The 19,126-nt window shown below is 47.0% G+C and overlaps 1 protein-coding gene across 1 annotated transcript in view; it reads left to right on the top strand.

Moving 5' to 3' along the window:
* The first annotated feature begins 37 nt into the window (after window positions 1-37).
* CASC3 (CASC3 exon junction complex subunit) overlaps window positions 38-19,126 on the top strand; it is a 30,257-nt gene continuing 11,168 nt past the window's right edge. Inside the window, exons 1-12 of the mRNA XM_066587431.1 lie at window positions 38-309; window positions 1,715-1,742; window positions 4,766-4,803; window positions 6,700-6,849; window positions 6,955-7,106; window positions 7,997-8,176; window positions 8,292-8,950; window positions 10,812-10,873; window positions 14,054-14,162; window positions 14,250-14,348; window positions 17,509-17,726; window positions 18,216-18,338. Coding sequence (XP_066443528.1) covers window positions 124-309; window positions 1,715-1,742; window positions 4,766-4,803; window positions 6,700-6,849; window positions 6,955-7,106; window positions 7,997-8,176; window positions 8,292-8,950; window positions 10,812-10,873; window positions 14,054-14,162; window positions 14,250-14,348; window positions 17,509-17,726; window positions 18,216-18,338 — 2,004 coding nt within the window. The 5' untranslated portion in view covers window positions 38-123. The remainder of the gene's footprint in view (window positions 310-1,714; window positions 1,743-4,765; window positions 4,804-6,699; window positions 6,850-6,954; window positions 7,107-7,996; window positions 8,177-8,291; window positions 8,951-10,811; window positions 10,874-14,053; window positions 14,163-14,249; window positions 14,349-17,508; window positions 17,727-18,215; window positions 18,339-19,126) is intronic.

The following is a 19,126-nucleotide window of genomic DNA, read 5'->3' as shown; positions in this document are numbered from 1 at the left end:
GCACGCCGGGAGATGTAGTCCTTTTGCTTCCAGTCGTCTATGGAACGTTCCGTGTAGCGCGCGTTGCACACCGGGAAATGTAGTTCTCCTTCTGCAACCCCGCGGATTCTCTTCTTCACCGACATGGCGGACAGGAGTCGGCGGAGGAGACGTGCGTCCCAGGATAGCGAAGAGGAGGAAGAAGAGTCTGGGAGTGATAGTACTGGCTCTGCAGAGCGGCCAGCACCGCCTGACAGGACCGAAGGCCGGGAAGTGGCCCCTAGGAGAGCGGAGGCGGCGGCGGCCAGAGAGGGGAAGGAGTCCGAGTGTGTGAGTATGGAGGCCGGGAGGGGGCAGGCAGGACGGGGCATCACCTGCATACATGGCTGCTGCGTGCATTATCCTTCTCACCACCAACATTTCGCTCCAGGATTTTTTTTGCACCCTCCAAAAATGCAAATGTTTGCATGCAGGAATCCTGGTGGGCACAGCCGGGGCGTGCCAGGCGGAGCATCCTGAGGTACGTCCGCAGTTGCTCATAATTCCTGGACTGTGCGCCCTGAAACGTGTCGGTGTTGTCACAGGTCTGTATCCGGTCGTCCCGCGGGTCGGAGGTTTCCTGCTGGAGGGTTAGAAAGCGGAGGCGGCAGTGCGTTAGCCGCCGGGGCGCTCGCCTTCACTGCGTCTCGCGTTGTCCTATCCGTTTCTGCGCGGGTTTCGTTCAGACCTTTTTCGCAGTGTGTGGACGGAAATTTCATCCGCTCGCTATTGTGGATGCTGCGTATTTTTCGTTCGGACGTCCGCGATTCCGCCCTGTCCGCGTGAGCGTTGCAATAGGTTGCTGTCGTCAGCGGGTTATTTTCCCCTTTCTCGGGTACAACGTGCTGATCGGGGGGGTCTGACCGCCGGACCCCCACTGACATCAGATTTCAGCCCAGATGCATGGCGGAGATGTGACTGCCCATGTGCGCCAATGCTCCGTTCACTTCAATGGGAGCAGCAAAGTTCAAGCACTTGGCTATCTCCGGCCGTCCATTGAGGTGGATGAAGCATTGGCACACGTGTGCCACCTCCACTTCCCGCGCTTTGGGATGTGCCAGGGCTGCATTCTCTATCTGGGTGGTGGTTCCAGAGGTCAAGTAGAATGCCAACACCCACATGTCCGTTTAGGCTCCTTGTCCACGGCCGTGACCGAATACCGCCAGCGATATTCCTCCGCAGGGGGGAGGGGGCGCTGACGAGAGCATACTGCTGCTAGTGGGGCCTTTGTGGGGTGGGCTTCCACTTGAGAGTAAATGGACTTTTAATAAGTCATAGGGCATTGTCAAACATTTTGATTAGCAGGGGGGTCCGCTGCTGAGACCACCGCTGATCGCTAGGAAGTGGAGGCTGCAGCACTCATCCGAGCGCCGTGACCCTTCACCTGTCTTCGCTGCCTGTGGTTCCTACTGGCAGCTAGAGGCGGACACATAGGGGTGTACAGAAGATGTATGGAGACCTCCAGCTCCAGGTAGGAACCACAGCCAGCGAAGACAAAGGGTCACAGTGCTCAGATAAGTGCTGCAGCCTCCTATTTATAGGGGTCACCGGGGGTCTCGGCAGCAGGAACCCCGCTAATCAAAAGTTCTGGCATGTCAAAAGTTTGTTAAAAGTGCAGCTTTAATAATCGCCTGTAAATGATCTAGAATACTGATGGAAAACCTCTTTTAACCCTTTTTGTTCTTTGACTTTTCAGGAGAGTGAGGACGGTATAGAAGGAGATGGTGAGTGTCCGCAGCACCAGTTTCGGGTCTAACCTGTTTCCATATGATGTCCTGTGATGACATTAGGGCTAGAGATGCACAATTACATGAAACAATGGCGTCGCGTTGTGACCTGTGATCTAACGGGTACAACATAAGCCACAGAAAATCCAGATCAGATGGGTTTTGGTTGCAAGCAGCTTTTCGAACATGAACATTAATGTGAGGCCTCATTCAGGCAGCCGGCGTCCTGCATGAACAGACGCACGCACCACCCGTGATGAAATCGTGAGGTGCCGTCCGGGTGTCATGGCAGCCAGGTGCCTACTGAAAGCTCCCACGACTGCCATGTTTTTAGGCCTATTAAGAAGGGCCTGCAGAAATACCATATACTGCAATATTGGAGTATTGCAGTATGTGCTATAAGTAGTCAAACAATCAAAAGTTCAAGTTACCTTAAGGGACTTTTAAAATAAGTTTTTTTTTTCTTATTTAAAAAAAAAATAAAGATTATTACAAGTTTTTTTTTTTTTTTTTTTTTAAATCCTTATATAATAATGGAAAAAAAAATTGGTATCCCCCCCCCCCCCCCCACCACCACACACAAATGTCCAAACGTTCAAAATTATACATTATTTATCCCACATAGTAAATCTTCTCAGAAAAAAACCATCAGACTTGCCCTATTTTGGTCATTCTATCTCCGAGAAAAGATCCAATCAAAAAGTCTATTGAACTCCGAAATGGTATCAATAGAAACGGGTCGTCCTGCAAAAACCAAGTCCTCACACAACAGCAGCGCCAGAAAGATAAAACCGTAGCGGTGGTCAGGGGACGGGGACAGAACATTAAGCATTTTAGTTTTTAAAAGTAGTACAGCAAAAGAAAAAGATGGTGGAATTGTGTGTTTTCGTTTTTCCATTTTTACAACTTTTTCAGTACTTTATGTTGTACATTAAATATTACAACTAAAAGGAACAACTCATCCCGAAAACTGTTACATTGATGAAAAAAATGAGTTGGGATTTTTTTTTTTTTTGAAAGTGAAGAAAAAAAAGTTGCATCCTTAAGGGTTAAACTGTTGTGTTTTGATTTAACTAATGCATTTTAGAAATGTGGCGGACCCCTTTAATACTCCATGCACCTTTCTTTCATAGCGCCGCTATATATAAACCTAAAGGAGTTCTCTCCTGTTCAGTGAATAAGGGATATGACTTGGGCGAGGGTCTGACCCCTGGGGCTTCTACTACTGTAAACCCTTCCAATCACAAAAATGGGGGTCTTGTATTCCCCATCCCTGAACAAACAGAGCAGCGTCTGAGTATGTAAACTGCCATCCGTTCATCTTTATAAGCCTGCGGGAGAGCGGACGCTGCCGCCGGCTCCTCTTCAGCCGTTCTATAGAGATCAGTGGAATGGCAGCATGCGTGTTCAACCGCTGCGCCCTTCATACGGTACGGGGTGCGGGCGATTACACGGTAGAGCGGTTCTCGTGGTCGGTGGCGAGTTCAGTGGTTGGATCTCTATCAATCAGACACTTATCCACTGTCCTGTGGGTGGGGGGATAAGTTTAAAGCGCTGATCTGCCTGAGCAAATATATGCTTGGACTTTACCGAACATACTTGGTGGAGGAGCTGTAGATGCATTCACTCCAGTCCACAATATCACATCCCTGCTAACACCAATTACAACATGAGGGGACTTGAAATTCCTTGTCCAACAACAACCCCGTTTCTGCTTTTATCTCTGAGACTGGTCATAAAAGTGAGTTAACTATGGGGAGGGGGGTGGTGGTGGGAGGGTGTTCTATGACTTCCAACCATTGCTGAGGATGAGGGGCCAAAAAGTAGGAGAACATGCAACGTTGCTCTTCATAGAGATAAGGGAATCGGCCAAGGGTGCGCTCTCGCCTGTTCCTGACCGGACTCATTCACTTCTATAGAGAGTGGCGGTGCATGCTTAGGATTTTGCCCCCCCCCCCCCTCCCATTCTCTGAGAGGTTAACGGAGGTCAGACCCTAAGGGCTCATGTCCACGGGCAAAATGTGATTTAAAATCCGCAGCGGATCTCCCGCGCGCGGATCCGCACCCCATAGGGATGAATTGACCACCCGCGGGTAGATAAATACCCACGGATCGTCAATAAAAGGCATTTAAAAAAAAATGGAGCATGAAAAAATCTGGACCATGCTCCATTTTCGTGCGGGTCTCCCGCGGGGACGGCTCCCGCGGGCTTCTATTGAAGCCTATGGAAGCCGTCCGGATCCGCGGGAGACCTAAAATAGGAATTTAAAGAATTTACTCACCCGCAGCGGGCGGCGAAGCTCTTCTCTTCCTCACGGCCGCATCTCCCTTGCTTCGGCTCGGCGGATGTGCCCGGCGCATGCGCGCGGCACGTCGACGACGTGCCGGCGATGTGCCGCCGGCGTAAGGAATTCATCCGCCGGACGAAAATGAAGATCCGGCCGTGAGGAAGAGCAGAGTTTCGCCGCCCGCTACGGATAGGTAAATGCTTTTAAATTCTTATTTTCAGCGCTCATGTCCGCGGGGCAGGAGGGACCCGCTGCAGATTCTACATGGAGAATCTGCAGCGGATCTGATTTTCCCCGTGGACATGAGGCCTAAAGCTTCTGAGCGCTCTCATTGAAGCCCTGTAATATTCTGCTGTCACATCTATTAGTGCTGAGCAGATAAAACTTTGTCTGATTATCAGGATTGCCAGACTAAAGGAAATTTGCCTGATCTGTAACTTTCTCTTCCTTTTCTTGCTCCGCTGTTCACTTCGGCTCACCGAGGGGCTCATGATAGAATCGGGCAGTGATTGCATGACTGAACAAGAGTCCATTTATCTTATGTGATTGCCTCTTTGTGTAGAGGGGCTCTGTGTTTCTGCCAGCAAGTCCTGCAGCTGCATTTCTATTGAGGCTCAGCCCAGCATGATCATTAATGATTGGGGCTAGCGAAAACCTGTAGTGATTTTTTAAATGTCCTCCTGCCTTTAGTTTTGCATTACTTATATATCTTTTTATCTCTCTGACTTCCAGCTGTGCTGTCAGACTACGAGAGCGCCGAAGAATCCGAAGTAAGTATCGGATGTGAAATAGAAGGTAGTAGCGGTCTATATCCCAAGGGAGGGGTACTGTGCACATTGTTATCCGTTAACCGAGGTATTGCAGTATATATATATTATATTTTACACCAAACATACAATAATTACCCCATGCCATCAATTTTAGTCTGTTTTACCCCAGCAGCATTTAATTTTATGCCCTGAATTTTAATGGGGTTGTACCAAAATTGACCATAGGATAGATAAGTCTGATCAGTGAGGGTCTCGCCGCAGAGCCCCCACCAATCCTGAACAATGGCCCTGTATTCCCCTTCTCACTATGGGATCACTGCAGTGAGGAGGAGATTGAATGGAGCAGTGGTTCATCTTTAATGGGACTTCTGGAGACGGTGGAGGGCTTGTACTCGGCTGTTTCCATCAGCCCCATTAAAATAAATGCAGCATGCGCTACCACTGCTCTATTTAATATGATGTCACTGCAGGTGAGTGCAGCAGGCCTATAGTAAGGGGAACGGAGACCCATGTTATCCAGATCGACGGATGTCTCCTTGGTGAGACCCCCACAATCGGACTTTTATCACCTATCATGTGAATAGGCCAATTGTGGTACAACCCTTTTAATTATCGTCCATTTACAGAAGCTGCATGTAAAGCTGAGATGCAGTTAATGCTACATACATTTATACGCTAAATGCTCTATATATCCTAGGCATCACTGACATGCATGGGGAAATTAGAGGGTTAATTTCAAAAGTACCTCAGACTACCTTAAAATAAAACATGAAAAAGAATGGAGAAAAAACTAATTTTAAATGATAAGCCCCGTGTACCCCACTTCTCATTTTCCAGCTCTGGTTTCCTAGTACCATCCTCTCACTTTATATGGAAGTCTTGTCACATTTATCAGTAGAAGCAGAAACCGAAAAGCAGCAACAGCACTCAAAATACATTTACTATCAGAGATGTACATGCCTATAGTCAATACTCTAACCACATTAAATAATGCAGGGTTCTTGGTATATGATTTGATCAAATCGTATTGCCCATCTACCAACGTCCAGGTGACCAATCTCTCCGATGGGTCCTAACTAGAGATGAGCGAGCGTACTCGGAAAAGCACTACTCGCTCAAGTAATTGGCTTTATCCGAGTATCGCTGTGCTCGTCCCTGAAGATTCGGGTGCTGGCACGGAGCGGGGAGCTGCAGGGGAGAGCGGGGAGGAACGGAGGGGAGATCTTTCTCTCCTTCTCTCCCGCCCGCTCTCCCCTGCTCCCCGCTGCGACTCACCTGTCAGCCGCAGCGGCACCCGAATCTTTAGCCCCGAGCACAGCGATACTCGGATAAAGCAAATTACTCGAGCGAGTAGTGCTTATCCGAGTACGCTCGCTCATCTCTAGTCCTAACATTAATACCAGGTGGTTTAGTCTTAGCCTGGGAAAGATGGGTTCCTACCTCTCAGAATGCTCCTCTCTTGGGACTAAGCCAGCAAATAAAACCAGGGAGGGTAGGATACCATTCATATGGTCCAGTAGGGGGACAGAAGGTATGTATACTTCTGATAGTAAATGTATTTTGAGTGCTCTTGCTGCATTTTGGTTTCTGCTTCTATTGTATGTTACAGCCATGGTTTAACGTGCGCCTGTATATTTCTATTGGGAAGTGCTGACCTATTTTATCCTTTTTTTCCCGTCACATTTATCAGTAGATATCACCTTTTATTTATATAGCGCATGCATATTACACAGCACGTTCCATCACTTGATGTTGGTAGGTGCCAGTGTGCTGTCCTTGGTCTCTATAGCATAGGAAGCCGCATGTTAAACTTATTTTTATGGAGTTTTCCGTTAAGAAATGCTATACTAAATAGAAATATTGTCAAATGTATATAATATGTATCTTTCTACGCAGGAGGAAGAGGAGGCTCGGTACAGTGAGGATGATGCCCTTAAAGCCACATTGAAGTCAGAAAATAATGCTACTGAGACCCCCGCCCCTAAAGAGGAAAAGCCCAAGTCAAAGGGAGCAGTGACGGGGGAACGGCAAAGTGGGGATGGACAGGTGCGAACATATGTTTTTGTTTATGTGCAAAAAATTTCCATTGTAACGCCTCCTCACATGGGTTCCTATGTTTTATGACACGATTTGTCCACATCCTGTTCCTAGGAGAGCACTGAGCCGGACGAGAATAAGACCACCAAGAAGTCTCAGAAACAGCTGGATGACGATGAGGACAGGAAAAATCCAGCCTATATTCCTCGCAAGGGACTCTTCTTTGAGCATGACCTGCGTGGACACACAAATGACGAGGAAGTCAGGTGAGAGCACACCGATCAGCCATCAGTCTTGTGTAGCCGTGTGAGGAGTATATCGACAATGGTGTGATTTGAGGAAAGGTACTTGGTGAATGTAAACGACCTGTTGAGGAAAGGGGGTCAGAGGAGGAGGTCAGGAGTCATTATTAGAGATGAGCGAGCATACTCGCTAAGGGCAATTACTCGCTCGAGCATTGCCCTTAGCGAGTACCTGCCCGTTCGGAAGAAAAGACTCGGCTGCCGGCGGGGGAGAGCGGGGAGCCGGCAGACGAACCTTTCTTCCGAGCGGGCAGGTACTCGCTAAGGACAATGCTCGATCGAGTAATTGCCCTTAGCGAGTATGCTCGCTCATCTCTAGTCATTATGATGATCAGGCGATGGCAAGTTGCAGCTAAATGCAGCGCTGGTGCCCCAGCTAACATGTCCAAACGCACAACTCATCGTTCCTCAGCGCAGACTATAGGAAACAATCTGATGCTGCATCAATGCTATCTGAGAATCAAAGGTGAGCCTCCAGTGGGCAATGGGTGCAAAAGTTGGATCACGGAGTAGTGAAAAAATGTTGTAAGTCAGATTTCTTGCACCATGCTGTTGGGAGGATCAGAATTGGATGCACACAGCATAAATTTATGACCCCCCCCTAATTGTCAAGTGTTGAGAGCATGTCAGTACCTCTACTGCCCTTGTGGCAACTGTAGGAAACGATCCTGTCCAGTCTATCGGTATTCATGTGGATATTATGCTGTGATGAATTGCTGTGGTTCTGAAGGCCAAAGGAGATTCAGTGCATTACTAGATGGAAGTCTCCATTAGAGTGGCCTAGGTTTACTCAACAAGTCCGCATGCAAAAATCAGTGTTATTGTCCAATGCTAAAATATTATTTGTATTTCAGGCCAAAGGGACGCCACCCTCGCAAACTGTGGAAGGATGAGGGTAGATGGGAGCACGATCGCTTCCGAGAAGACGAGCAAGCTCCAAAGTCTAGAGATGAGCTCATAGCCATGTACGGCTATGACATCCGGTCATGTAAAAATCCGGAGGAGATTCGCCCACGCCGACCAAGAAAGCCAAGGTATGGTAATCCCTTTTTTGACCGATGCAACCCGCTTGGTTGCGTTTGGTCCTCCAACCCAGAGGCTTTATATTAAGGATTGCATTCTTATAAGTCTGTTCAAATATTTTTGCAGGTACAGCAGTCCTCAGAGGGAAGACCAAGAAGAAAAGCCTAGCAGACCTTCAAACCGTTATCAAGAGTCTAATTCTGCCCCTCCACCAAGAACCTACAACAATCGTAGTGCCCCCAATAACAGCAGAGCTCCCCCTAATAGGACCTATACTCGGCCAGGATACAAAGAGAACCGGCCTGCCGCCTACCTTCCAGATAATGGTGCTGCCACACATTCTACTACAGAGAGAAGACAAGACTATGGGGGTTATAGAGGCAGAAGCATAGAGCAGACACAACCACAGCCCAGCGAAAGCTCTGCTGAAGTGCAAAACAAAGCCGAACCAGCAATTGATAAGCAAGCAGAAGATCCATCGCCGCCACCTCCAGATCGACCGGTGGAGAAAAAGTCCTATTCAAGAGCTCGCAGGAGTCGGATTAAAGGGGGAGAATCTGGAAAGAGCATAGATGACACTACATTCCCTGACTTGCCACCTCCTCCTCTTCCTCAAATACCCACTGAAGTGGTCCCAGAGCCCTCCCCTCCCATACCTGTGGTGAAACCTGGTGGCTGGGAGCCTCCTGTAGATGGTGGTGTGACAGGACTGGAACAGGACATGTCACAGGTCAACATTGCAGATCAAAACTGGAGTCCTGGACAGTCGTACATCCCTGCGCGTGGTAAGGGGGGTCTCATTGTAATATTATACAGCTTGGTCATGTCGGCTGTAATATTTATGAAAAAAGAAATGTCAGTCTTGGCAACTCCATTATTTCTTCCTGCACTAGTTCTTAAGTGGGGAACAATTATTTGTTACCAATTAACATGACGCTTCCAAATGTTGTGACTGTTTTTCCATTGGTTTAACCCCTTAAGAACGAAGTGCAGTAAATATACGGTGCGGGTCCTGGGCTTTAATCCCAGCTGATAGTAAAAAAAAAAAAAATACAGCGTGGAATTAGAGCCTCTGCTCCTACAATCAAGCCAAACACAGCCAAGGACCCGGAGGAGAGGGGAGAAGCTGTTTTTAATTGCTTCTGCCTTCTCCTTCCCAGGGTACATAGCGCTCAATGGGCGCTATGCATTAAAGAGTGAAAGTGGAAGAATTACTTGCACTATGTGACCAGGAGATCATCCTCCTTGCCGGATGCCCTCTGTCACAGCAGAGCTGCAGGGTCCTAGCAAACGCTGATCAGCTCTGCTAGTGACCAGTGTCACTGTAGGGGGATGTTTTACCCTATAACTGGGGCTCCTATGGAAAAGTATGAAATAAATTTAAAAAAAATACCGTATGAATGACCCCTAGAGGTCTTACATGACATCATGGAAAACATAGATGGTAAAAAAAAATTGTTACAAAGATAAGTTAAAAAAAAAAAAAAAAAAAGATTACAGAATAAAATGTATACATAAAGAACGCCAAAACCTTTGCCATGTACACCCTCTAATCCAAAACTATACAAATTATATATCAAAACGTCTGAAACAAAATGAGGAACCCATGCCTGTACTTTATTTTAGCATAAACTTATAATTAAAAAAAAAAAAATTTTTAAACTTCATCAGTGTTCACCAGGCGTCTGGTTTTGTTTTCGAGAGGCCTATAATGTGGGTCAGGAGGGGTGTCACTTCTTTCACCCAATAAAAAAAAAAAGAAAAACACCCTGGTCCTTAAGGGGTTAAAGAGGTTGTTCACCTACACTATTGATGATCTATCCTCAGGATAGATCATCAGCAGTTGATTGGTGGGTGTCTGCCACTCAGGTCCTCAGCCAAATAGCTGTTCGTATGTATGGAGCAGGAAGCAGATGGCTCCGTACGTGTGGCAGTGGTCCGGGTTGGTAATGCAGGCTTTGGTCCCATTCATAAATCTTATATTAATCAGTCACATGGCTCTGTCTTAGATGAATAGAATGGAGTTACACTATCAGGCACAGCCTCTATAAAAGATATGGTGCTGTTCCTAGTATTCGGTGAAGAAGCCGCAGTGCTCTCCCAAATGCTGCATCCGCTTCAAACTGCCTGTCGGCGGGGATATTGGGAATTAGACCCCCACCGATCTGTTATTGATGACCTATCCTGAGAGTAGGCAATCAGAATTTTAGTCCTGGAAATGGCAGGGATTAGATCTCTCTACAATCCTTATTGCAGCGTGACTCTGGCAGTCACTTAGAGCTGGCCCCCACTGCAGATAGTGCAGACTCGGCCATCTACATGCCATATGTGTGGCATTTAATGGCATCTCTTTCCTTCTTATGACACTTATGTCATGGGGCGGGAAGGGATTAATGGCTCTCACGCAGCCACTACAGCTCATTGCTCCTTAGGTGCTACTTGCACATTGCTGGAATCTTTTCACGGCAGTCTGCAGTAGAGCAAGATCCCAGAAGGGAATTTCTCTCTGCGTCTCTTAGTGTAAGAAGTTTCTGCTCTATGTGCCTAGTACATTATGTCTTGGAGGAGAGGACAGTAAGTGAAAAATGAGTCTCCAAAACGTTACCTTATAAACTGATTGAGCGTTGTCCTTTAACTCTCTGCCAGGAATTCCGAATCATATTCACATGGCAGGCGGTCCTCCCCAGTACAATCGCATGGACGGAATGGTAAGTCGGGCTTGGCTCACTTAAAGACTTGTTTTACTCTAATCAGTAGAAACCGTATTCTGTTTACAGGAACATATAGCATTAACAAAAAATTCACATATGGCGGATCTAAATGTATTCTTTTATGATGCATCAAACCTGTTCATTATTACTTGATGGGATTACAACATCTAGGTGGATTTGGCTATCCTTTGCATCATATTGCTGGACTTGGGTCCCTTTTAGGGCGTCCTCAGATCAGCATAAGTGCATATACGCTCGCTATCGCGATGCGTTGATATGCTGCGCGGACGATCATGGGCTACTGCTAAAGCATCCAACAGTCATCCCAGCAATAATCACTCCTTTCACACCGGACTGATCATCGCTCAGTGAATGGAGGCGAAGCGGGACAGAGAATTATCGTTAGTCTTTCAGATCACGCAGGCATTTACACTTAGCGATTATCGTTCAGATTCCCGAAATGCAGTAAGAATCTGATCGCTAATTATTCTGTGTGCCCTAAGTCTATGGTAATGGATGTGCTAATGATATAAACTGGTATCGACCCACGACAACTGCAGTGCAACTCCTGGAGGAAGGTAACTTGCTCTACACCTTTCTAGTATCTCTATGTAAGGTCTCTCCTGTACTGGCATCATGGGAAGAACGCAAGAAGAAACCTCGTAGAAGCAATATAGACCACAAATAAAATATTATTGAATCAGGACTGGGGTTTGGCCTTGGGGAAGTGCCCTGTAACTAAATGCAGGGGTAGCCTAGTTCTCAGCATTAGTACTGCCAGGTTTACATGGTGCCATATTATCTGTCTGCTTATCGCTCCCCCCCCCCCCCCCCCTCCTAAATTTTTGGTTCAAAATGTTTTTATTAGGACATAACACGTTATATGCACCAAACATTTCTTGTCGCATTACAGTGGATACCGTTTAGCATACTTTCTAACATTGACTCTCCTGCTCGTTGCATGTTCTGGTATCCTGCTTTTGGATTGTGTTGTCCTTGTATTTTCATTTTATTAAAACCTGTCTACTTAGCTGGTGAAAACTTATAAAAAAGGAAAGTATCAGTTTAGTACTGAGAAGATGTCAGCAGAAAAAGCAGGACAGATGTCAAAACAGAGGGTGGTTGTGGGGGAGGGGGAAGTAGGGGTATGGGTAGGTGACGCGCTGTTGTCATACATCAATATTGGTACTCACATTGCCCTATGTGAGGGCGTGCTGGTGTTTGGTCAGCTTCGCCAGGGGACGGTGTCGCTGTGGGCGCCATATATGGGTGTCTCCCCTTTCCCTCTTTCCTGCTCATGGGATGACCGGCAAAGCCCCCCGGTTTATCCATTCTGCCGCCTCTGGGGACGACCTAAAGTCTAGCCATGGCTGCCAGACCGCGTAGAACTTTTCAACAGTCATGTCTTCCTCTGCTCTCATTTCCTCGTACCTTGCCAGCTCATTGACCGCCTCCGCCCAGTGTCTCCTGGTGGGGTGGTCTGTGGACCGCCAAAACCTTGGTATGACCTGTCTGCCTGCTTGAACGAAGAAGCGAAGCAGACCCTTCTTGGTTTCTGCAATGGACCCCGGAAACATGGATAGCACTGCTATTTCTAGTGTAAGTTGTGTTTCCTTTCTGCAGAGGCGTTTGTGTAACCCAGATACATCTTCCCACAGTGCAGCTATTGGCGGGCATTCCCACCAGACGTGTGACATATTTCCCCTTGTATTTAGGCATCTCCAGCAATTGGGTGTGACCTGGGGGAACATTCTGTGTAGCCGCTCTGGGGTTCTGTACCAGCGTGACGCAATCTTGTAGTTTAATTCCTGTAGTCTGGAGTAGACCGACCCTTTGTGTGTCAGGCTGAGGGCCCTCTCCCAAGCCACCGGTGGGAAGCTTCTGCCCAGCTCCTCCTCCCAGGCCGCTATGTATCCCGGGCGGGCGTCCCCCATCTCCCACCCCAACAGCATCATGTAGAGCAGAGAGATTGTGTGTCTGATTTGTGCCAGTGGACATGCACATTTTTTCGAAGGTTGTGAGTTCTTGTGATGGTTTTGGTCCAGGCGGCAGGGAGTCCAGTGAACCCCTCATCTGCAGGTATTCCATCCACGCCCCCGGGGGAACTCGCCCCTCTGGGAAGAGCTCTATTAGTTGCCTCAGCCCCGTCTGTCCCCACACATCTCTCAGGCGTGGTGATGTATTTGCGGGAGTGATCAGCAGGGATTTACGCTGCTCGAAGGCCTTAAATTGTGGGTTTGCTAACAGTGGGGTGAGTGGGCCCGGGATCGAGACCAGTGGGTATCCCCTCAGCAGGTCTGACCAAGCCTCTGTCAGTTGCCTTAGTAAGGGAGATATGTTAGGGGAACCTCTATTCAGGCCGCCCGGTATCCAAAATGCACCTTGTGCCAAGTTCGGGTCCAGCTCATATTCCATCTCAACCCACAGCTTGAACTCTTTGTGTTTTTGGAGGTTCAGAACACAATTGGCTATGCTGGCCTTATAGTATAATGAGAAGTCTGGGAGTCCCAGCCCTCCTCCCTCCTTAGCTCTAGTCAGCGTGCTGAGTTTTAGTCTGGGTCTACGGCCTCGCCATATGAATTTTGTAAGTAAAGAGCGGATGTGCCTCAGATAGGGCCAGGCTTGCTTAACTGGGAAAGCCTGGCAGATGTATAAAAATTTTGGGAGGGCATCCATCTTGATTGCGTTAATTCTTCCCACCCATGACAGGAATAGTGGGTTCCAATTATTTAGATCTTTTTCTAGATTGGTTACGAGTAGAGATGAGCGAGCGTACTCGGCCACGCCCCTTTTTCACCCGAGCACCGCGATTTTCGAGTACTTCCGTACTCGGGCGAAAAGATTCAGGGGGCGCCATGGGTGAGTGGGGGGTTGCAGCGGGGAGTGGGGGGGGAGAGGGAGAGAGAGAGGGCTCCCCCCTGTTCCCCGCTGCTACCCTCCGCTCCGCCACGCCGCCCCCCGAATCTTTTCACCCGAGTACGGAAGTACTCGAAAATCGCGGTGCTTGATCGAGTAATTACTCGAAACGAGTAGGTTCGCTCATCTCTAGTTACGAGCGGTTTGTAATTCCCTTCCTAAATTTTTATTGCATTCACATAGTAAGCGCAAGCTGATGAATAGTATGTAATCAATATATGCAATGTATTAGTATGAACTGCAGCTGTTCTTGTCTCCTAGGGTGTTCAGAGCGGACGTGTTAAAAGGTATTCCTCTCAGCGTCAGAGATCGGTGCCAGACCCTGCTCCCATGCACATCAGCCTTATGGAAGGACATTACTACGATCCACGTGAGTCTCCTGCTAGGTTGCTACAATATCTTTCTGTATGTTTTATACAGCTTAGATTACATTTTTCTTTTTTTTGTTTGTTTGCAGTCCAATTCCAGGGACCAATATACACTCATGGAGAAAGTCCTTCTTCTCTTCCCCCTCAGGGGATGATTGTACAACAAGAAATGCATCTTCCACACCCGGGTACCTCACATCTCTTAACACTTCAGCTGTTTTTTGTTTCTTGGCTGCGGTTATATTCTGTTGACTGTGACTATAATCACATAAGTGGTGTTGTGAAAAGGTTACATGACTGTATATATGCAGTCATACATATATGCAGTCATACATATATACAGTCAAGGTTAACTTGGCTTTATTCTCTAAACTCTTTGAACTGGCCAAAGGCTTCTTTTGCTGGACAAGAGCTCTGGGGGGCACTATCATCCCTTGGAGATTAGTGTCACATCCCTCACCTAAGCGTTGGTTGTGCAGCAATGCCAGAAGGACTTTGTCCAAATTGAACAACCCCTTATAGTAAAGGGGGTTACAGGATTTTTGACAGTTGAATATTTACAGTATTGGCCCCATTATTATTTCACTGGCTAGTCATAAACTGGGGATTTGCTTAAATGGGTTATTCCATGATTTAAAATTGCTTTACAGCCATTCTCTACTTCCTGGTTGGCTGCAGCAGTCACATGTCCAGGTTAGCAGCAATCACTGGCTATAGAAGGTCACTGCTGTGGCCAGTAATTGGCTGCAGCATTCACATGTGCTGATCAGAAGCAACCAGGAAGTACAAAGTGCTAGTGAAGCAATTTTAGGAAGTGGGGGAAACCCCTTTAATGAAGTAATGGGCAGTTTTTAAACCTGAGTCAGGGACTTGAAATATACAATCTGTTTGGGACAGATTGTGTATATATATATAAAAAAAAGTTCATATTTTGAGAATGCATCCAGTAGTGAAATGTGTCCCATTTTCATCTACCCTCTGGGAATTAATAACTTTTAGAACCTGTTGTCAAAATTAGGTCTTCTGTGTTTTCTTCCTGTATCTTTTTTGTATTAAAGCTTAAAACTTTAACAAGCTTAGTCCTTGCTCTGAATCTATAGGGTCAATTGTTTAACACTTTGCTGCAGAGTATTATGTGAGACGCCTTACCTAATTACAAGGAGCAGTGGCAGTGTGCTAAATTTGCAACCTGAGTGGAAGGGGAGTGTAAAATTGGGTGAGAGAAAATAGATTAACCCATTGCATTCCTACCCACATCACTTGCAGAAAAGTACGTGCGTGACATCTGTGATCTGTGTTTTCAGTGGGGGCTTAAAGGGAGCCTGTCATTGTGTCTTTTGCTGCCTTAACTCCGGACAGCATCCTGGAATAGGTATACATGTTGCCCCAGTGCACGTCTTGTTCTGAAACTCTGCAGCGTTTCAGAATAGACACACTTTGACTCTAGGCTTCTGTTTCAAGTGAAGCTTCAAAGAAGTGGGCCGTGCTAGCCTCTCCCCACCTGCAGCATGTGGACCGACGGCTTCTCCCCCTTCTGTCTATAGAGAGATAGCTGTCAGTCAACATGCCGCAGGCAAAGAGAAGCATGACCCACCTTTTTGACTTTGGGGCTCTGTTTCAAGTAAAAATTTCATAGTGTGTCTTATTCTAAAACGCTGTAGCGTTTAAGAATGAAGCCCCCTGCACACGACCGGGTTTACATTGTGATATCCATGATAATCTCCCGTGCGGACATTCAGCAGCAATTCAAACCAATATAGCATCCTCATGTCCACTCACACAAGTGAATTGCAGCATGCTCCATTTTCGTGTGGGCTCCACACGGATGGCTTCCATTGAAGTCAATGGAAGCCGTCCGACCCGCAACCCTTCTGCAATTGATATTGTGGAAAGCTGGCGGGACCTGCGTCATCACTTAGCGATGATGCGGGAAAGAAACATTTGAAGGAAAAAAAATAAGTCTGTACTGTTCATGTCCGCCGGCTCGCCGGCCGGACCATCCGCAGTACAGAGGAAGACAAGAAATGACAGGTGCACAGGGTCGGATTCCGCTGCTGGCCCCCCTATCTGGATTCCGACCCGTTCGTTTGCAGGTGGCCCAAGGCATACATGGTGGTAATGGGTATGCCCATACTTTGGACAGCATTAACAGTTGAAAGCTTCCCTTTAAGGGAAAGCTGCACTTTATGAAAGCCTTTGTCCAAAATGTGGAAAATGAAGATGTATGCTGTGGTTTTTTTTTTTTTGGTTTTTTTTTCCTGGGGACCATTGGGTAGCAGCAAAAAACTGAGTTCTCTTTGGATGCTTGAAAAGGGATGCAATTATCGTCTGATTGCATCCCTCTCCTTGCTGACTGCAGGTTATGCTCGGATATATATAGGGCAATCAGTTTGGGTTTGGGCGGGTGAATGGAAATCTGAGGTAAGAGCAGCTACAAAAGACCTCTAACAGTTCTGTCTGCCACAGTTTAGCAAATGGTAAAGTTTAAAGAACTCCGTAGCCTCTAAAAACTACCCTAAACTACAGTAATCAGTAAATGTCTTAAGGGGATGTGCCAAATGTAACACTAAAGCCCCATTTACATACAAAGATGATCACTCAAAATTCGTTCAAAAGCTAGGGAGAATGAAAGTTTGAACGATCTGTTTTTCATAAGCTGCTAATGAGTACTAATGCCCATTTTTAGCTTATTAGCTTCATTTGCATGTAAATGAGACCCCCGTTGCTGTATGCAGATAACAGGAGGCGGTCTGTTATATGCATACAGCCCCTTTGTTCTCCCACGGAACAGCAGCTAAAAACAATTTTATCAGCGCTCCTGTGCAGAATTGCAGCGTGTGGTTCCTGCTATCAGCTGCCCGGCTGAACGATGAATTTTAAATTCAACATAAAATCATCGTTCGGCTGAAGAGCAAACAATAGTAGCATTTACACGCAGCGATTATCGCTCAAAAGACATCGTTTGAGTGATAAAGCCCTATTTACATGGGATGATTATCTCCTATCCACTGGATGGGGTTTACATGTCTGACCAGTGATTGGCTGAATGCTTGATCCCCTGCCAGTCACGAGAACAGGGGTGCCATGTATCCCAAATGAATGGAGCAACAGCTGAGCATATGCGTTGTTGCTCCATACATTTCCCCGGGGCTGCTGGAGAAAACTAAGCACTTGTATTCGTTAACTTGGCACAACCCCTTCACAGTATTTACTTATACACTGGAAGTTTATTTTTCTGTCTTTGCTGAAACAGAATATATCGATACAAGAGATGTTTTAGACTTCTTGAGCACATTTCTGCGTGTCGCAAAGTATCATAGTTTTAATATAGCCTGTTATCTATTTCAGGGTTGCACCCGCACCAGCCTGCTGCTCCAATGTCTACTCCAAACCTTTACCCTGGCCCAGTTTCTATTCCCCCTGGACAGCCCCCTCCTCAACAGTTGTTGCCTCCTCCCTACTTTACTGCTCCCCCTAGTGTCATAAATTTTGGGAATCCAACCTACCCTTATGCCCCAGGAGCCCTTCCTCCACCACCACCAACTCATTTATACCCCAATCCACAGGTAAGATGATATAGTAATAGGTTTAATATTTCACAGCAAGTATAAGGCTGGGGTCACACGGGACGGAATTCTCGTGAAATGGCTGAACCGAAAAAACGTGAAAATTCTGCTGGAAAAGCACAGCTTCAAAACCCGCTGACTTTAGCAGTAGGTTTTGGAGTGGTTTTGCCGTTGGCATTCCGCTTTGGCTTTCTCTCCCCACAGAGAGGAGAGAGATCGCTGCAGAAAAGAGAAAATAATTGACATGCTGCGGAATTGAATTCTGCGCCGCATGTCAGTTTTCATGCGGCTTTGCCGCTGCGTGTGGACAAGATTTTTGCAAAATCTCGTCCACTCTGCTGGCAAATCCTGGGAATAGGAGCCGAGGGCGAAATTGCAGTGTGGAAATTCCGTGGCAATTCCACCCCGTGTGAACCCAGCCTAAGATTCATCTGACTTTAAGTAGAATTACTCACTATGTGAGATGTTTTTTTTTCCCCCCCTCTCTAGGCCCAATCCCAGGTGTATGGAGGGGTAACGTATTACAACCCTGTACAACAGCAAGTCCAGCCGAAGCCTTCACCGCCACGGCGCACGTCACAACCAGTCACTATAAAACCACCACCACCGGAGGTAACGTGTCTGAGAGAAGTTTGCCCTTGAATCCCATAATTCTGTCCTATTGTCAGCAAAAACGCGCCTCAGCACTTGTACATGTTTAGTATCTGAATAAAATTTCATGACTGTTACGTTTATTAACTGCATAAGGTGCAAGGATCTTAGTGCATAGAAAGTGCTGACTGAATCGGTTTCTATTCTCCTATTATAAGACTATCCTTTAGGTTCATTAACACTTTCCTGACATCTAACATACATGTACAGTGGATGTCGGGTGTCATGGTATAGAGGGGGCGCCGAGTTCAGCTCTCTACATGGCAGGCGTTGGCTGTCTTTGACAGGCATCAACTGACCGCAACTGCCAAGATTGTAAAACTCTGATTGCTGCAGTTAACACTATAGATGCCACTGTCAGTGTTGAAAGCAGCATTTAACCCTTTGCAATCCAATTTTGGATTCAGGGTTTCCTAGGGGGTTTTCTCTATCTGCCATTAAACAATGGCACCATCTGCTGGCTAGAACCAGTACTACAGTATGGGACATGCTGCAGAGGCCCCCCGACAACAGAGCGGCCAATAATATATAGTAAGAATACCCTGCCAGATGTCTTCCGACATAGGAGCTGTACAGCCTTCAATTAGAATGTCTTTAGACGTCAGACAGTGGATTGGAAAGGGTTAAAGGTTCGACAGAGGAAGGGGGCTCTCTCTGCCATCCAAGCGGCTCGCCTGCAACAAGATCGTGGGCAGTCATTCGGTCGTTATGGCAACCTGGGACCTTGTGAAGGCCCCCAGGGCTGCCAT

The sequence above is a fragment of the Eleutherodactylus coqui genome, chromosome 13 (genome assembly GCF_035609145.1).
Source record: "Eleutherodactylus coqui strain aEleCoq1 chromosome 13, aEleCoq1.hap1, whole genome shotgun sequence".
NCBI lineage: Eukaryota > Metazoa > Chordata > Amphibia > Anura > Eleutherodactylidae > Eleutherodactylus > Eleutherodactylus coqui.
This window is presented reverse-complemented; position numbering and strand designations above follow the sequence as displayed.